The sequence below is a fragment of the Agelaius phoeniceus genome, chromosome 10, assembly GCF_051311805.1.
Source record: "Agelaius phoeniceus isolate bAgePho1 chromosome 10, bAgePho1.hap1, whole genome shotgun sequence".
Taxonomy (NCBI): domain Eukaryota; kingdom Metazoa; phylum Chordata; class Aves; order Passeriformes; family Icteridae; genus Agelaius; species Agelaius phoeniceus.
Window position 1 is genome coordinate 9,918,913 of NC_135274.1, and position 19,507 is coordinate 9,938,419.

General features: G+C 38.9%; 1 protein-coding gene across 2 annotated transcripts in view; it reads right to left on the reverse strand.

Moving 5' to 3' along the window:
* Positions 1 to 325: 325 nt before the first annotated feature.
* PAX3 (paired box 3) overlaps positions 326 to 19,507 on the reverse strand; it is a 75,564-nt gene continuing 56,382 nt past the window's right edge. For both annotated transcript variants that reach the window (XM_054639307.2, XM_054639306.2), the window contains exons 6-9: positions 14,817 to 14,982; positions 13,518 to 13,732; positions 2,485 to 2,731; positions 326 to 1,953 (exon numbers count right to left, since the gene is read on the reverse strand). In XM_054639307.2, the coding sequence (XP_054495282.1) occupies positions 1,919 to 1,953; positions 2,485 to 2,731; positions 13,518 to 13,732; positions 14,817 to 14,982 (663 nt within the window). In that variant the 3' untranslated portion in view covers positions 326 to 1,918. The remainder of the gene's footprint in view (positions 1,954 to 2,484; positions 2,732 to 13,517; positions 13,733 to 14,816; positions 14,983 to 19,507) is intronic.

A 19,507-nucleotide genomic window follows, 5' to 3' on the forward strand; every position in this document is an offset into this window, starting at 1 on the left:
GGCTTCTAAGGGAAAAAAATATAATTCAGGACAGATACCACTCATAACTGATTACAAATTCCCTGCATTTTCTGAAGCCATCCCAGTTGCCCTGCTTGTGCTGGGTTTAAACCTATGATATTTCATTTTGAATGCATGGCAAGGGCTTTTCCCTTGTTGGGAAGATGTACTGCTGGTACCCACAGCACTCAGAAAATGCAAAGTTTATTATCTCACACACAGAGTTCCATGTGGCACACAAGCAGCACCTGGGCACAGAGGCTGCCCAAGCCCCCCCAGCCCAGAATGTGTGCAGAATACACTCATATAATGAATACAGGCTGCATCGAAGATAACATGGTTTATTTCTTCATGATATTCAGATTAAAATGTATCAATGTATTTATCACAATACTACATTTTAGGACAAAATCATCAGTGCTTTGAAAGTCTTCATAATGTTTATTCATTATAAATAGTAAATATTTACTGAACTTTTTACATGAAAGACATTTGTTTTTTGTTTTCTTTTTTTTGATTTTTTTTGTTTGTTTGGGTTTTTCTTTTTTTTACAACACATTTTGTTGTAGAGGCTGCAACACAAAGATAATATTTCATTTTTCCATCACCCTTAAGACCGTTGTGTGAACTAACCTCTGTACTGAACCTAGTCTAACTCACTACTTCATAGTCCTTAACTCTAAAAGGAATGTATTTGTGTTCTGCCTCCCTCTTTGTTCCAAGAATAGAGAGAAATAAATAATCCCACCTTCCATCGCCCTCTTCCTCTCAACATCACAAAACACAAATTTATTGACATTCTAAAATGTCACGATGCAAACTTCTTGTAAACCTTGGTTCCTATAATTATACTGTCTATATTGGATATTGCTGTATAATTTAAACAGATGTCTCAAATACAGGTCCATCTCTGTCTGTGTCCTGTACAGCACTAAAAAACATGTAAACGTAATTTCTTCCTATTGTTTCCTGAAGATGACCTTTAAATCATGATTAGCAAGCTGGATTTCAGTAATCCAGCAGACTGCAACATTTCTGTATTTTATCATCAGGAATTATGCACTGCAAAAATAAAAGTACCTGCAAAAATATAGTTCTGATTCTATATCTATGACTTTGGATGATCCCAAAGTTTGTGTGAGGTACACAGTATTGCACATTGCTAGGCAGTTATGAAAAATCAGTCGCGTTGTTGGTGGTATTTTTTGTCTCCCATATTTGTTTAAAAAGGTAAAACACACTGGGAAAACACATACAAAAAGGTAAAATCTGGGTTTCATGTTACACAAGATCTCCTCTCTTGGTAAAGCCAAACCTGTGAGTGACATTTATTGACAAGGTGATTACAAAGCACAGCAGGGTAACCAATGAGTTGCTCGGGAAGTCTTTCACACTTATCCAACTTCCTAGGGACGGTGACATTTCCTCTTGATGACAATTTCCAGTGTGTACAGTGAGAGGCTCTTCCAACCTTGCTTCAGAAACTGAGCTGTTTTAAAGTTAGACTAAAGTCAGCACTGGATGTCAGATGAGTCAGAGTACACAGAGCTCAACTGCTCTAAGTTTAGTTTCAAAATGTTCCATTTGTCCCAATCAATGCACATTAATTTCAACAACAACAAAAAAATGGAATGTTTGCCAGGCTGTGATGTTAAATACTGCTCTGTTTTGTATACCCACTCATAATGAAGCATGTCACATTTATTCATTATTGCTTTTGGCCTTTGTCTTCTGTATAGCTTTGTCCAGCCTTCAAAAGTCTACTAAAAGCTATGACTGGAGAGAATATAACAAGCTTGTTTCTCTCAGTGGGACTGCCCCAGTTTAGGCTGCACTGTGTTGAGAAGATCCCTCATATCCAAGCCTTGGAGTGAGACCGGAAAACAAGACCAGCTTTAACTTGAAGTGGACAGTTCATTTATGCAATATCTGGCTTCAGATAATGAAAGGCACCTGCAAAAAAGCAAAAGAAGCTTTTTAAGTCATGCTGTGACAACCTCACAGCATGGGGCCATGCCAACTACAGGTTGACAATGTCATATTTAATACTGATGTATCAAAGGAAAGGGACTAATATTTTTATTCCTAGGACAAGTTTGACAAAACTCTATGTATCTGGGATTATATACTGTAATGATTCTTGAGCTGACCTCATTAAGAACATGTGTTTCTAATAGTGGAATGCCAGCGGTTATTTCATTTTGGACAACTCTTATGTTTTACCTAATGGCAATCAGGTTTCATGTCTCAACAATTAATAACATCAAGATGTTGTTGACATCACTTAAGAAAATAATTATGCAGCAGAAATCCTGCTCGAACAATCAGCTATCTCACCAGTGCATGGCTTTGAGGAGAAGTAGCAGTGAGCCCTGAGGATCTCTGCTCAGAACTCCCTTCCTCACAGACAGACAGACAGACAGACAGCCAGCTCAGGCTGTGGACAGCTGGGTGCCCTTCCCAGTGCCCATGTGCCATACTCACTTTGGCCGTACTGGCCGTACTGGTAGCCCGTGACGGGGTCCATGCTGTAGCCCGTGGTGCTGTAGGTTGGTGGGCAGTAGGACTGGGAGGTGGGCAGGCTGTCTAAGCTCTTCATGTGCTCTAACCTCTGGCTGCAGCTGGCTGACACAGTGGTGGTGGGCTCCAGGCCCCCAGTTAGAGGGGACAGGGCATAATCAGTTTGGGGCTGGTGAGGCACACCACCGTGGTTAGTCAGGAGTCCCATTACCTAGAAAGCAGAAAAATAGAAAGAGTTAAAATAGATTAAGAACTCCATTGCTTACAGAACCACAGAAGTTCTCAAATCTATAATTTGATTTCCTAAACCAGGTAGACTTGATACTTGAACTGTGCTTTGAGTAGCTAATCCCAAGAGGAAGTAGAATTTGGTTGCATCATCCCCCAAAAGAAAATCTGATGGCTAACAAGCAATAAGAAGCAATACTGGGGCAAATAAGGAATAATTTTTTTTAAACTTTTATGGTTTTAGAGTGCCTGATCCCAGCCCCAACTGGGAGTTCTGCAGATGTTTATAAGAGAACAAAAAGAGAACAAAGTTTAACCATAATGTCCTGCATGATCTACAAACATAAAAAGCTGTGAAAAAGCTCACACAATTTTCTTCTCCAAGATCAGCAACCATTACAGTGAAATCCCTTTGGAGCATATCCCAGTAGCACTGCTGGTGGAAGTAACAAAGAACACCACAGAATCCTGATGTTCTGGGGTGGGCAAAGGGGCAGAGCAGCTGTACCCCCACTGCTGCATGCCCTGTTTGCTGTAAAGAAGTGAATGTGCCAGAGTAAAGTGCTGGTTATAACACCAGTTATTGATTCCAACATCTGAGTTAGAGGACACAACAGAAAGGCTCAGGCACTCCAGAGCAACTTCAAGTCAGCTGTGACTCCTTTATTAAACTGCTTCTACAGGGACAGTTACGAAATCAGTAGCTGAAAAGAGTTTACTGGAAAATACATGCTTGTGCCTATAAAAGCCCAGCCCCCCCAGGCCATCATTTCCAGTAGAAGAGCAAGAAATAATTTCAAAAGCATCTGCATTTTCAAGCACAGAACTACAGAGAAAAGTTCTTGTTGTTCAAAAATCTCTCCCACTACAAGTTGGTGAACATTTCCTCTCCTGGTACACCACTGTAGAACATTTTCAAAGTAAGTGTATGACTGAGATTTGCTTACTTTTTGCTGAAATAAATTGCACTTCAGAGCCTGACAAGCATTCTGCAGCTTCTAATAGATGGGTGACATACAACTTCTGCCAAAACTGCATATTGTGATGATTTACAGGCTGTTCTTGCTCCAAAAAGGCATTACAATTATCTGACATGTGCTATTTGATAATTATTTTGCTTTGCAGCAATTCTTGCCATAAACTAAAGAGAGTTGTTTTTTTTTTAAATGGAGTCTATATTTTATAGACTAAATTAAACCTCATTAAAACCAGATCTGTTTCCTGAGGTTCTGATGCTCCTCCTGAAATTTTACTTATTTTCCATCACAAACTAAAAAGTATTGTTATTGCAGGGAGCTTATGTTTCCAGCTTTGAGTTGTTTGCTTTTTTTGTTGGTTTGAGGTTTTTTCTTAATAAACAGATGAAACAAGATCCAGATATAGTGATTTAGGTAGGAAAGAAGACGTGTCCAGTTTTTACACGTCTGATTAGGAAAAGAGCAAGAGGTAGAAACAGAGTAGCTCAGAAAGAGAAACTCAGATCCCTGCATTGAAAACACAAAATATGTTTGCATCAAATGCACCCAGGATATCTCACTGGAAAAAAAATGCTGAGGAAGAAATTCAGTTACTACATATAGCACTGGAATGTTCACTTTTGATTCACTGGGCTGAAAAACATGAGTTTAACCAGTGGTATTAGCTGAATGTTTCACAAACTGAAGTATGCATGCAAAAACAAATTCCAAAATATATGCAAAGACTGCGCTCAGATATTGAAATCTTACAACTTTTAAAAGTTTTTTTATAAACTTTTGTTTATAAAAACAAGAATAATTTGGATTTAGCATGTAAGATATTTTCTATTTAATTCAACAAATACATTCAATGCCCAAAAGTTGTTAAAAGATAATATTTTTGGTTAATAAATAACAATAAATATATAAATAATAATTAATAATAATAAAGATAATAATTGTTGTTAATAATAAAAGAACTCTGAAATCACCACAGATTGAAAAATCATGTTATCTGTACATCATTTTGTGCCAAAACTCCCAAAAAGTTGAAAATACTCAGCTCTCAAGTTTTTGTTCTAAAAATTGGTTGTGAAAACTTTAAAATTTCTATTATTTTAGCAATTTCTGTTTCAGAAATTCCAAGTATTTTTCTTATAACTTTGGAATTTGGTATGGTCCAAAATATTGCATGCCTAATGACCTGACATGCATCAGCAGGAGACAGCATTAGAACCTATGTAAATTCAGGTTATATTAATCCTTGTCCTTTGAAATTAACACTAGAAGAGTTAAAAGAGAAAGAACTAAAAAAAAAAAAAAGGGATAACTTAAACATTTAAACATTTACATTGAAAATTACTACTTTGGGAAATATTTATGTTGGCAGGAGTATAATGGTTTTGACTACAGTTTAAATTGCACAGGGGTTTATCAGAAATCTCAAGTGCACAACCCTTTCCACTGCCGTGCAGGGCCAGTGTGACACCGATATTTGCAGGACTTCCCCAGGTTTTGTTCCAAGTTCAAGAGCAGAGGGAAGGGGCTGGGCTGAGCTCCCCATGTCCCAGGGGAGCTCCTCTCTGCCTCAGGGCTCTCACATCACTGCCTTGGCTGCCAGCACTTTTAGAACCAATTGCTAATTTGGGTAAATAACTATTTTACCAACTGCGGATTTCAACTAGAGGTTTGTTTTAATTTAATGTTTTCAATAGAATAAAACCCAAAACAAAATTATTTGGACTTTGCCAGCAAAAAGAGTGAGCTCAAAAACTTTCGGATTGGAAGCTATTTTAAAATTGGAGATTTGTCTTGGAATTTAAACCCGGGTCCATACAGAATCTCAAATGCCACTCAAACATCATTAGCAACTCTATTTGGATTGAAATTTCTTTCCTTTGACAAAATTAAAATTAGCATTTAGTGAGATTTACTTCAACTTTTTTTAATTAGAAAATTATTAGGCATAATTTTATTAAGTGGACATGCACCTAGTAAATATTCTGGAGCTGAACTGACTGAGCTGTCTGTCTCTGAGCTGGAGAAAACTGAAGTCTGAACAGTAACCAAGTTCCCAGAAATATCTTCCTCAGAGGCCTTCAGAATCATCCTGCAGTTGATTAGTATCTAAATAATTCGATTTTTGGTCATGTCTGTTTTGAAAGCTCCAAGGGAAGTAGCCTCAGGGCAGGAGTCTTTGCTACGGTATGTGCCATGACCTTCTCACCCATACAAGGAGTTACAGGAAGGGCATGGCTAACTTTCACCTAATCAATTAGAAATCCATTAACGGGCCATGTCTGCAAGATGCTCAGCACCCTCAGCTTAGCTGCACAGGAGACACACAAGGATCTGGATTTTGCAGCTCACATCTTCTGTGGGTATGACGCAGAATAGTTCTAAGTAAACAGGTAGGATTGCTTTATAATAGTTAAGGTAGAAAATAAAGTTATTCAATCTCTATACCATCCAAATTACTGGAAAATATGTGCTTCCTTTTAAATCACTTTGGGAAAGCTAAATTAGTAATTATGAGCCTCACTGACCCAGAATCCAAGGGCTGAGCTAACACCCCATTAAAGTGATACAATAACTATTCTAGTTGTTTTGGAGTAGAACTCCCATAAATGCAAAAAAACAAAATCAAATTTAAGTTTTTTAGCTACATATGTTTTGTTCTCACCTTTTACAAAACACAAACAGGAAGATTAAGGCACAGACTTTGTGCTTATACAATAAAATACAATATATAATTGATGAAATCACTCCATTTGAAAACAAAGGTGAAATTAGGAATAAGCAAACAGAACACAGTGGACTGCTACAACCAAAGTCTGCAGAGAAGTTTTTAGAACACATCTGAAGCAACTTAAAATATTCAGTAGGACAAATCCCTTGCTGGTGGAGTCAGCACAGAATCACCAGCTGAGGGTACCATCAAGAAAGAGAACTGGAGGGATGAAAGCCTTAAAGGCATGAACACAATGTCTGGTCCATTATCAGCTGCTGGAAAATACTTCTATTATCACCAAAATAAAGGCCATTAAACTAAAAAAAAAAAGCTTATTTTATTGAAATGAAACATTCTGGCTGTTAACATGGTTAGTATTTGAGAATGTAGGACCCTCCATAGGCACAATAAAATTCTCATATGTTTTAATTCATTTACGCATGCTTGCGTTTAATATGCTTTGTGACCATGCCTGCAATTAATATGATTTATGAGAAAAGAACATGTGCAATATTTTTTTGGGTACAGTGATACTATTTTTCCCCTCCTGTGAATGAAAGATTTAATGAAACAGCTCAAGGAAAATGGTTGGCAGTTAACATATTAAGTTGAACTGACAGAACCATGAGTAAACTTTAGCACAGTTAATGATATCCTCTTATCTGACCCTGACACATTTGCAGCATGTAATTTACAGAAGCTCTGTCCAGGGAATCTTGACAAATGCTCCTAACGATGTCAGGGCAATGTTCCATTCTAATGTAAAACAGATGTGGGTCAGATACCCTCATTCATCACTAACACTGAAAATTTTAAACTCCTTCCGAGATGAATGGCATTACCTGCTGTTAGCTCTCTTCACTGTAGAGAAATCTCTCAAAAAACAAAATATTGCACAAGAAAGAACACAAAAAGGATTGCTATCACTCACTATAATGAGAGATTTTAGAGGATTAATTAAAGTTAATTAGCTATATGGATTTATAGCTATAGGATCCTAGAACCACACTGCTGATTCATTTTATATATATGAATATTTCTATTGAATACAGGAAACCTGACAGAAAGCAATTTTTTGCCAGACGGCAAGAGCTGGCATCCACATACTTGGTTAATGAAAATTAGAGCAAAGGTACTGACTTTGGACATTGATGATCTGACCCTCTGCATACTGACATCAATGAAACATGATACTGATTTCACACCACCAGGTATCACTGATACCTACACTGGAATTAGAGAAGGTACACTGGTCCTCATTTAGGATCATTAAGAGGATAACTTGATTCTTTCATCAAATACATTTTTACCTACAGATAATTGCCAATTTTCAACGCATTATTACAGTCTGTCACAAAACTCATGTCTTTTTAAAGTGCTATATCACAGAGTTCCAGAACTTGGTAACATCACTAAAATAATTCTAAGATCAGCTAATTCTTGAGCCCCTGAAAAAACCAAAGATCACTGAAAAGGCAAAACAAAGCTCAAACATGAACATATAATTTATGAATATATAAGCATATCTATGCAATTAAACATCTCCCAGCTTTTTCAGGCAGCCCCAGAGACTGGAGTCTCGTGACTTTAAATGCTCAACTATGGCAATATTACTCAAAAGAATTCATAACAAGCCTAAATTTGGTATTAGGTTGCTCCTTTCCTGTGAACTCTCCTCCTCCCACCTTCTATTCAGCCCCAAACACAAAAGAAGGATTCTGGCTATTATGAATGCTAACCCAGCTGTCACTAGCTCAGCTATCACACACCTTCCCTCAACAACTGGGATATATGGATTTGTTATGGCTGAAAGCAAAACTAACCAAAAGAAAAAAGTTAAGGTGGACATTCAAAAAGATACAGCTTAAACAGTCACCTGTTTATTTTTTCTGCTATATTAATGTATTTAGTAAATATGTTATTTTAAAATGTATACTTCTATAATATATAGAATATTTTATATAAAATATGAGTATATTTACAAAATAAATAATACTTGTAGTTATTTTTACTCAGTAACAATTACAATACTATTAAATCTCATCTATTTTACTCAGAGAAACAAAAAATAATTAACCCCATTGTCCAAACTTTAAATTTAAAAAAAAGAAAACAGAACAAAAACTTGTGTTCATGAAGATTATATCATGTGAATTAACTTTCTTACTAAGGAATCCACGCCTTGTCTCATGTTCTTGAGTCATTAAGCAAAGAGCTCTCAAAGCCAAGTGCATCGTGCCAAAGATCTTCAATGAGCTTCTCATTGCTGTGGGACTTGAACCCAAATGAAATGTTTTTGTGGGCAACCAGCTCAAGGTAATCCAACAGACAGTATGGGGAAAATATAATGAATTAATAGTTGATTTTTTTCCCCTGCTCTTGTCCCTCTTATGAGGGAATGAAAACTTTTAGCCCTGGTTCCTGTGCCTCCCCTAAAAACAGAGTTAACAAGACAATATGAACATATCTAACTGATTCGACAGCTGCCATCGGTTCCATACATCAGGTTAATGAAAACCAAGTGCTCTCAAAGACTTAAGAGAAGCCCAGTGCCTGAGATCCACCTCACCAAAAGGAGTTGCAGGGTAACTCTTAAACTCAGGCAGTGAAATGTTTTGACAGTAGAAGAAAGAAACCTTGAAAGAGCTTGCCTCTTTACTACTGTTCAAGGAAAAGTTTGGGATTTTCTTATCAAGATTATTCCTGAGCTCCAGGTAATGGCATGAAACTGCAAACTTTGTTAAAGACTGTTATGATCTCCTACACAGCCAATTCAATATTCAATCCACTTCCCATTTTCAAACTGCAGCCTTTAAAGCTACGGGTTTGATTCAATTATGGGGGGAGAAGGCAAGGAAGAGGAAACAGTAGATCTGAAAAGTTTTCTAGAGGGCAAGGAGGAAAAACAATTATGCCTAGCAGGAGACAGGTTACACATGTTTGTTCTTCTCCTAGTAAAATCTTAAAACTGAAATGCTGTTTAAGGCTGGATTATCCTACAGGTTAAGTATCCTACAAGTTAAACACAGGAAGCACACAAAATCACAAAGCAGCAATCCCAGCAGAGTATTGCTGCTCCACCTGGATCTACAGCAGCCAGAGCAGCACTCTCCAAACCAGCAAACTGCCTGACCTGGTGTAGGGCAAACTCTGCTGCTCTGACACTAATAAAAAGCACATGAGGAGGTCAGGGGATGCTGATGTACACTGGAAAAGCCTTTTTCCTTATCTTAAATGAAGCAGTTCAAAATACTGATATCCTGTCTTTAAAACAATCTGCCCTTCACCAGGACCATACACCTGCAGGTGGGAGACAAATGTTTCTGCAGTCACTGCTCTGCTTCACAAAAAGCCAGTGATGGCCACTAATCATAAAGTGCCATGCCAATCCAAAAGCATGTTTAAGTCCTGTGTACATACATTAACATCCAGATATGCTATCCCTTCATAATTCTGAGTTAAAAAACATTTGTTAAAAGAAAATTCACTGAGCAACTAAAACCCAATTTGAAAAGGAAATACAATATTGCCATAAATGTATTCATGACAGGCAAGAAGCTGCATAATAGGCATAGAAAACATAAAAATATGCAATTTACATATATTACACACTAATAATCTCTTTTCTGACATTATATTTAAAGAGCCCTGGCTGAGATGGCATGCTTGCAGTTGAGTTGCTTTTTCATGAAATACAAACACTCCAGGCTGCCATCTCCCCAAGACATTAATCCCTGACTTTTTCCAGCAAAAGTCAACCCATAGCATGCCTGCAAGACAGAGGTTCTCTCACCACATCCAGGTAGTAATGAATAAACCAGATGAGCAAGGAGAATAATCAGTCATCTGAAGGGTATCTGCAAATCTTGTCTTGATGTTAAAAGGTATTAAACAATGTGGAACCCTTTCTGTTCTCTTATTTTTAAACAAGATCAACAACTTTTCAACACCCAGCTTGCAAGACAGGTATGTAATAGAGCGTTTTTCTTCCTAGAACTGAGAAATACAATCCCTTCTCATGCCAAAATTCAAGGGTAAAACAATAAAAATAAAATAAGCAGAGACACCTAGGGTGATGTTATCTTCTACCTTCACCAGTGTTTGCCTTAAACACCATATTTGTCCATCATATTAAAGAAAAAAGTTAGAAACATTGGATGGAGCTTTATTTTCTTCTACAGAGAAAATAAAGCTTCCCTGGTGTCTTTGTGTCAGACCCCCATTTGTAATAAATCGATGATGAAGAGGAGAGAGAGGTTTAAGTCTGCTAAGAATATGATCCTGTGTATCTTAGTACTAGATTTTGTTGTATCTTAGTATTAGATTTTGTTCTGTATGTTCTAAGGATGGGGTTTTTAAATCACAAAATATTATCCGGGCTTCAGACAAAGCCCCCCCTTCCCCCTCCCTACTTCAGTCACCACAAATTCAGCTTTAGACTCAGTTTTTCAGGAGCACTTGCCAGCAAGAGACACATGGATGGGTGGAAACATTATGTTAATTGCTCACACACCCAGATTTATTGTGGTCAAAAATGCACAGGCTAGTAAATAGACCCTCTCTCTTTCTCATCTAAATTCCATGCACACAGGCAGGGCAGTGCAACATGCCCACTCAGCAGGAAAACTCCTGTTTCCCTTTTTCATGAAACCCCAAATGCAGAGCTGGCTTTCAACTTTACCTTACCTCAGCCTCCCTTCCAGCACCTCAGGAAGAGCCCTGAGGAAGCATGGAGAGGGGATGCACAGTGACACACCCCACAACTAAGGGACATTTCACACACCAGCATTGTGACCAGCAGCTCAGGCTCCTTTGGGCATCAAGAGTTTCACTGCTTTGCTACAGTCCCACAATTTGTTGCACACAATTTACATGTTTCAGGCTGTATTACTGCATTATATAAAAACAAAATCTGAATGTGTCACTTTATACATCTCTACATTTTATGCATGTCTCTAACTCATTGTTTAGGCACCAAAACTGATATAGAGGAGTTGCTGGCAATGCCACATGAATTCAGTTCTGGGTTTTTCATTTGTTTGTTTGATGGGAAGATTTTTAACATTTGTTGAAGGTAATCATTTAGTTGCCAAGAAGTTGCTCCAAATCTAAATGGATATAAGTAATCTCCTCTATGCACTGAGCAATGAAAGCATGATGTCACCTTTAAAGGGATCAGCATCCCCTAAACCTAGCTGTACCTGTTAGTAGAGCTGCTGGACACAGCCAGAAGTGCTAAGCACTGGGTTAGAAAAAGGCTTCAGAAGTCTAAGGAAAACAAATAAACAAACTATAAAACAACAGAAGTCTTCTAGGGTAAAGACAGAGCTAGGTGTAAAAAAGCACAGAATCTCCTTTTGATTACATCAAACCTCAAATCAGCAAGACTTTGGCAGGAGGAGACCTGGCCTCACATTTTTGTCCCATTTCACCCAGCCATCACAAGATTTCTTTACTGTTGTTGTGCTCCACTTCTGTGTCACAGACAATAAAAGCTTTGTGAAAGGGGAAAAAAAGAGATCACATTTTCCATAGCCAGAACCAACACACATTTAAACTGACACTAACAACTACCTTTTATGGATTAACATTGAAAACCAGATAGATAATTATGTCAAAAATTTGGAAGCCTTGCACACTATGAAACTAGCCATTAAAAAAAAAAAAGAAACAACTAATATAATGTCATGGATTTTCTTGAAGTTTGCATTTAGAAATCAGAATTCTTTCAAACAAAATCTATTCAAGTCTTGTTGGAAGTACATCCGTTTGTTTTTCTGTTGGCATTTTTTTCCTGAGGTTTCAAGCCATGAAGTTTTGTACCACACTCCATGCTATAGGAATCTGTGAATCTTAATTACATTTACCGTTACAAAAAAGGGTTTATGAACTTTTGCCTTTGGGCAAAAATGTTTATTTCATTGCCTTTGTTATTCATTCTTTTCAACTCCAGAGCCTTTGAACTTTTCAGCTGCACAGAGTTATCACCGTTGCACAGGAACCAGGAACTGCACTCCCGAGATGCAAACCACAAGTTGAAGAAAACGAAGGAGGCAAAGATATACGAGTCGTTATTTTGGCCACCCTTTGTGCCATTAAAATCTCATTTTCTGCCTATTAGAATGCCCTCTCCCTGCTTAGGCAGTGGTGATAGTCAGTGATTAGTGTGTAATTGAGTATAATTGTCTTTTCACTTTTCATTTGTGTCATTCTGAGCTTCTCCCTGTTTTTCTAACCACTGAGAGGAAAAAAGGGTAGAAGGCAGATAAAGCTGTTAAAACTCTCACTTTCAGCCCTGAAGAGATTCCTGATTGTAATTATAGATTGCATCTTCTTTGTGACTCCTCAGAATTTAGTGGACATCTCTTTCCAAGCACCTGGGCAAAGCTCTTGCTAATAAAATAAACTACCATCTATTCAAGCTTTAATTAATAATGTCAGCTTCAGACAGATGCCATGTGTAAGAAAATTTAACCAATCTTTTGACACTCAATTATCAAGGCAATTTATTAACCTGATTTCCTTAAAAGAGCTCACGCAAATTAGAAAAACAATTACGGTATTCATGCATTTATATATTGCCAAAGAGCAGTAATACTTCTAATTTATGTATTTATAACTCGATTACAGCTCATCTCAATACACATTTCTCAGTCCTTGGAACTCTTCTCATGCAACTCACCCATAATTTTCCTGGACAACTTGGTAAAATCTTGATGATGTTATTTTAATGAGATATTTTATTCACAGAAAAAATACAAGCTCTGTTTTCTGTACCTAGCCATGGATCTTCAGGAGAAGAGCAGTGCATTACAAATGCTTGACAACTGGATGCAAATATGAAGTCTGCATGATTCCATTATAAATCAGTTGAAATTAAATATAAGCTATGACTCTTTATTCAGCCAGTAAGAGGAAAAAAATTAAAAAAAAAAAAGGAAACTAGCAAACTGAAATCATGTGGCTTATATAAAGAATACATTATGGTTTAAATTTGGCAATTCATTATACTGTGGCCTGAGGGAATAGACTCTTTGGTTCTGGTATACAGCAAATCCTCTGTCTGAAAACACAGGACTGACCTGAGGTGAGAGGCCATTGCCAATGGCAGGGTTCATGGGATTGGAGGGCCCGGACGGAGGCACAAAGCTGTCTGTATAGCTGGAAAATCCATGCCTGGTGCTGGGCAGGCAATAGGCAGAGCTGCTCTCGGGGTTCGAAGGGAGGCTGCTTTGGTGTACAGTGCTTGGAGGGAGAGGCTGAGGTCTATGGACGGTACTGCTTGGATCAGACACGGCTGGAAGCAGAAGAAATATGTTGATATGTTTTCCTCCTTTATTCTGGCATAATAAGTTCATTATGTGGAGCTCAGCTTAAGAGAACTGCATCAAAACCTGCATCTAAATACTGGTTAAGTAGAAAAATAAATCTATAATTTTGCTAGATATTTAACCAGCCTGTGGATTTACACAAAAATTCTTAAACAGACTGTAAATACCATAACAACAGGCATGTGGTTTTCAGACAACCCTTAGTGAGCACATATTGTCAGCAATATCTTTTTAATATGTCTATATATAAAAATAAAGGAAAATATTTATTTCTTATAGGACCAGCTTTCCCCTCCTGCTCACAGCTCAGAAATCCCACCGCGGTTTGTATCAAGTCAAGCGATGGACAGGAGAAGCCCTGGGCTTTGAAAAATTCCCTCAATTAGAACCTCCACTGAGAGTTAGGATCTAAATCTCAAGGATGAATCAATAAGAGGACACGAATTATTTTATAAAATCTCACTCATAAGGTTTTTATTTAATATTAAAATCTAACAAAGCCTAGATTTGAGGGTCTGTTCCCCTCCCACTCAAATCCATCGCAAGTTCACAGAATTTCTGATAACATTAAGAAAAATTGAGATTGAGACTAGTTACTGACTGATTTGAAACAAGGTGGTCTGAATAGCTGTTTTTTCCACCCCCAGATAAATATTCAGAGTATTTACACAAGTTCCAATGCTCCATCAATGAGAGTCACAACAAAGACAGAGTGCACATGTCCCCTACATCACACCAGACACTTCCAGCAAAGGAGGCCAGTGCAGTGGCAGGACAGGGATGAGTGTCCATCACTTTACCAAAGCTGCATGTCTGCTGGGCAGAAGGTGATTATTTCTCTGGAGAGCACCCTTCCCATGGAACCACCCCTTTCTTGCAGCAAAACAAATCTCAGTTCTTACATGCCTAAAATAAACAGGCCTGCAGGATCCTGCCTGAGTCAGACCCTAAATTAGCCAACTCATTAGAAAAGAAAATATTTCTACAGTGGATGAGCACCAGAATCCCCCCAATAACACTATTTTAACAAGTATCTGTGGGCTACTGTACCTTGGGGTATGGAGGTGGGTTGGTAGGAGGGCTCGGAGAGCTGGTACGTTGGCAAAGTCGGCATGGCACTGGGTGGGAATCCTCCAGGGATCAGATGGTTGAAAGCCATCAGTTGGTTGGCTCCTGCCTGCTTCCTCCATCTGGCACGACGATTACTAAACCAGACCTGCAAATGTTTTAAACATGAACGTTTGATTTCTGCACATTTAGTACAGATGTATCAGAAATAATGGCATTGCATTTCAAACATGGGCAGTGTCTGAGATGAGAGATGCAGAAGATGTACACTGAACTCAGTACTCCTAGACAAGAAAGTTACCCTTGGCACACATTTCCATGGTCCAACAGGAATTCTCATCCCTGTTTCCTCTCAAATTCAGCCTCTCCTGAGAAAAAAAGCTGTCTACTCTTTCAAGCTTTAGTGGTTTTAATCACTATCATTACTGTGCCAGATTTAATGACAAAGGGGAAACCTCTTCATTTAATCTAAGTGCCAGCCAAAGCTATTTCATCTGTACTGTATTGTCTTTAAGTTGCTGACAAGTTAGTGGCATCACTTAATGCACTGTTAGAAGGTGCACATACTTATATATTGGGATAATATATTGCCCTAATGATCAACAGAACTTCAAGCTTTTAATTAGAAAAATGCAAGCCCCATGTACAAAATACACAAATCCCTCCCAGCAAGTTTTCATGTGTTCACATATGCACAAAACAGTAGGTCAGAACTTCAGTACTAGATTAGCATTTCAGAACCACTTTGAAATCCGTTCCCAGGACAGCACACCAACCAGATGGGGTTTGAATTGTGGGACATTTTAGCTATAAATCTGCTTTTCTTCACATCATTCTCAGTTTGTGTTGTAAGCTTTCCGAGTCTTGGATAGTTCTTACTACATCCAAGATACAAAGAGGCAAGACATCACAAATGCAGACATAATAGGAATTGCAAAACATATTAATTGTTAATTTTGATATTTTAACAATTCCACACATCACGAATTGGAAGGGCAAAGAGTGCAGAGGAAAAGGCACATTGCCTTGTTGTGGGGTCAGAGCAGGCTCCTGATGACAGCTCTCAACTCCATGGTGGAGCACTGAGGGAAAGAATGGTTGGTTCAGGTAACAGAGACTGCACACATTTGTAACCAAGCAGCCAGTTGCTAATAATCCTACACCCTGAAGCAGCTGTGGTGCTCATCTACAGATACAATTCATTAGATAAGACCTCAACTGAGTGTTAATACCTGATAAAGTAGATCTGCACAGCCTGCAAGGCAGCCTGGCCTGAAAGCCACTGAGGCACGTTAGCTGATGAGCCACATATAGATGTGTTTGTAGAAGATGGGACTCAGATCTGTAACCCTCGAGCAAGCAGCCCTTGCTGGCTTATGAATCAGGCACCAGAGACTGGGATTCTAAGTGTAACACCATTTATAAACCATGAGTGGCCCTCACACTAGAGGGTAACAACCTTTTGGGCTACACTGTGGGTTTCTCTTCTGCTTGCTATTTCATGACAGGAGTGGTGGGACTCACTGGGCCATCTGGTTTCTGCCATAGGCCATCTGTCACCATGTAGTTTGTTCTGACTTCATCCTCTTTTCAGAATGAGATGCTCAGTTCACACAGCTGCCTCCTCCTTTGGCTATAACATCTACTCCTCAATTATACACACCCACTCCAGTTTAAGATCTAGGACAGAGGGATAGGTGGAGCCTCTGTTCTATGTCACAAATCCCTCTCTTGTTGTTTTGCTGTACATACTGACCCCCCGTCTCCACATGAGCCATTTCTGAAAGCAGTGGCAGGGACAAGGTATCAGGGTGGAGATGCAAAACCTGCAATGAGCAGTAGTTGAGGATGGGTCTAGATTCAGCCTGTAGAGCAAGAAAGGGACCTTGCTAAAGATCCAAAGAACACTTAGGAAGGATAATGGAGGTCAAAGAGTGACCAGGGAACAGCAAACCCTTGTTGTAATTAGTTGACCCATGTCATTAACTCTGGCTTTTTGCCTTGACACTTTCTCTTCTTCAGGTCAAGAGGGTTATCTCATGATCTCCAAGTGCTTTGGGAACATGAACAGAACTAAGCTACATGAATGAATTTCACTCAGGAAAGTGAGGTAACAAGATTTTGTTTTCTCTACAGATAAGCATTTGCCTTCAAACTCCAGATATTTGTTAAAATGAGTCAAATGCCAAACTTTAATTCAGTAGTAAGCAATTTACATAAATGACAAGTTTTCTGTTTTTATTTATGGACAGATTTTTGGCTCATTTCGTAGACTCACATTTTTTCCGCAACTGCAGCTACGTATTAGACATCTCTGAAAGGAACAGACTCCACGGTATCAAAAAGTCTGCAGCAGCCACACAATGGACATGCTTGCACAGAGCTTTGTTGCCAGCTGGAGCCCCATTGTACTGAGTGGGACTCTGCAGGGGTGCAGAAACAAGGCTGTGTACTGCCACCTCAGTCCTGGGTGACTGGGATGTGCCAAATGAGCGCTACTTGATGGGCACTCATGTCACATGGCACTGGCACAGTCCTCTGGCACCGGCCTCTTGCTTTCCCTGGTGGCAGGAGGGCAGATGGCACCTGACTAGCACCAGAGTTAGTCCAAAATTAACTCACCAAAACCCCTTGAACAAGTTCAAAACTTCAGAGGAAGCCTTACTGCCACTAATACCACACAAGTTCATCACTACAGAATGGTAGAGGCACATAAGAAAACAAAAATACAAAAGCCACCAAATCAAGAAAAAGTTACTAAAAAATAAATAACTGAAACCCAAATAACTGAAACCTAAGTATTTTATTTACATTTTATGTAATTCTTATTAAAATTAGTCAAATCCTATGCTTTATTCAGAAGCTTGAATAGAATTATGAATGTTGAAGTCAGAACATATTCAGAATATGTTATTTTAACTGAAATTCTTGGGGTTTTTAATCATAATATTTCCCTTAGACTATATTAATCATAATATTTCCCTCAGTCAGTTGCCTTGATCTATTTCAAGAGGCCAGAATTTTTTTCATTTCTTAAATCCTCATGTAACATGGAAAATTCATGTACAATACTACCACTAAAGAAATCTTGAAAAACTTTGCTAATCTCAAGCCAAGATTTAAAAATAAATTCAGTCACCACAAGCCAGTGTGTCTGCTTAGAAACATATTGTAAAAACCTGGGGAAATATTTTCTTTTGTTTATACATTTCCAATATGATTTAAATGCAATGTCCCCTTATGTGCAACAGATTTCAAATTCCACCAACATGACAAAATCCTCATCTTATGAGTGGCCTTTTCAAATCTAGCAGGTCCCCATAGGATGCTCCTTTCTCCCACAACCTCATTTGAGGGGCACAATCATCACCTGGCTGCAGGGATGCTTCCAGTACAAAGCAGCCCCTGGAGGAGATCCCAAGAGTCATCCTGTGAGAAAGTGCCACCCTGCAGTGGACACAGCAGAAATCAAACTCTAAACTATCTAAAAATGGACAGAGGAAACACAACTTGGCTGAGGGATCCAAGCATTCAGAAACTATGTCTGCACAGAAGCCAAGTCACACTCACTGGAGTGAGCCTTGGACTCCTCGGTTCCTATGTCACTTTCCAAGGTGGAATGTAAATGATCCAGATGATTTGGAAACAAACTTGAATCCCAATGTCTGGCCAACGTTTATAGCTCAAAAATAGAACTGAACAGGATGAAATACAGAACAAAACGGGGGGAAAGTAGTGCTTTAAGTACTGGAGGCTCCAGTTTTCCAAACACCTGGGACTGGACTGACCAAAAAAGAAATCACTCTGCCACAGAACATAAAAACTGTAATTTGCACCAATGTAGATGGATAAGGTGAACTAATAGGTTTCTTCCATCTCTATTTCCTGATATTTGGATCCTGCCTCTTATTATCATTTTTTCTTAAGGCAGTTTGCAAGTGATCATGCCAATATCTTATTTTGTTGATCTCAACAGGATATTCTTTAGAAGATGCATTTATGCACTTGGGAACACACTAGTGTAATTAGCCTTGACATTTCGACAGTCTGATCATAAACACAGAGTGTTCTATGTGCTTTTAAGGCAAAAAGATCTCTGATTCAAGAGGGAAAAACATTCAAGATGTGAATGTTACAAAAAACCCGTGGATATTTTGTTATACAAAGTCCTGACCATTGCAAGCACGAGTGCCAGAAACACAAAAGTCAAGAGACTGATGTATTGTTAATGGCACTTCTAATTTTAGATGGATTCTAGATGGGGGGAGGGAGGAGTTGATTTGGTTTTTCCTCATGATATTTTTCATGGTAACTGCCTCCCCCACCCTCTTATTCTCCACCTCTCCCTTCCCACAAAATTCACATGTTCAAAACAAAGTCTGACCATCCTGGAAGCCAGAGTCGGCGGATGTTCCACCAGGGAAAGAATGTGGGCTGTGCCAGAAGCAGCAGGGGTGCCTTGGGAAGAGGGGAGGCTCAAGAGGAAACTGCAAAGCTGAGCTCCACCAGCCCAGGCAGAGCTGACTCTGCTACCTTTGCAAAACATGGCAGGGTGACTGCTACAGACACCTTCAGGGTCTGCTCCTGCAGTCCCTACAGATGCCAGACCTCGCTTACTTCAGCAGCCCTTCAAGGGCATGCACAGGAAATAAGTTCCTTATCCTCCCTTTTCT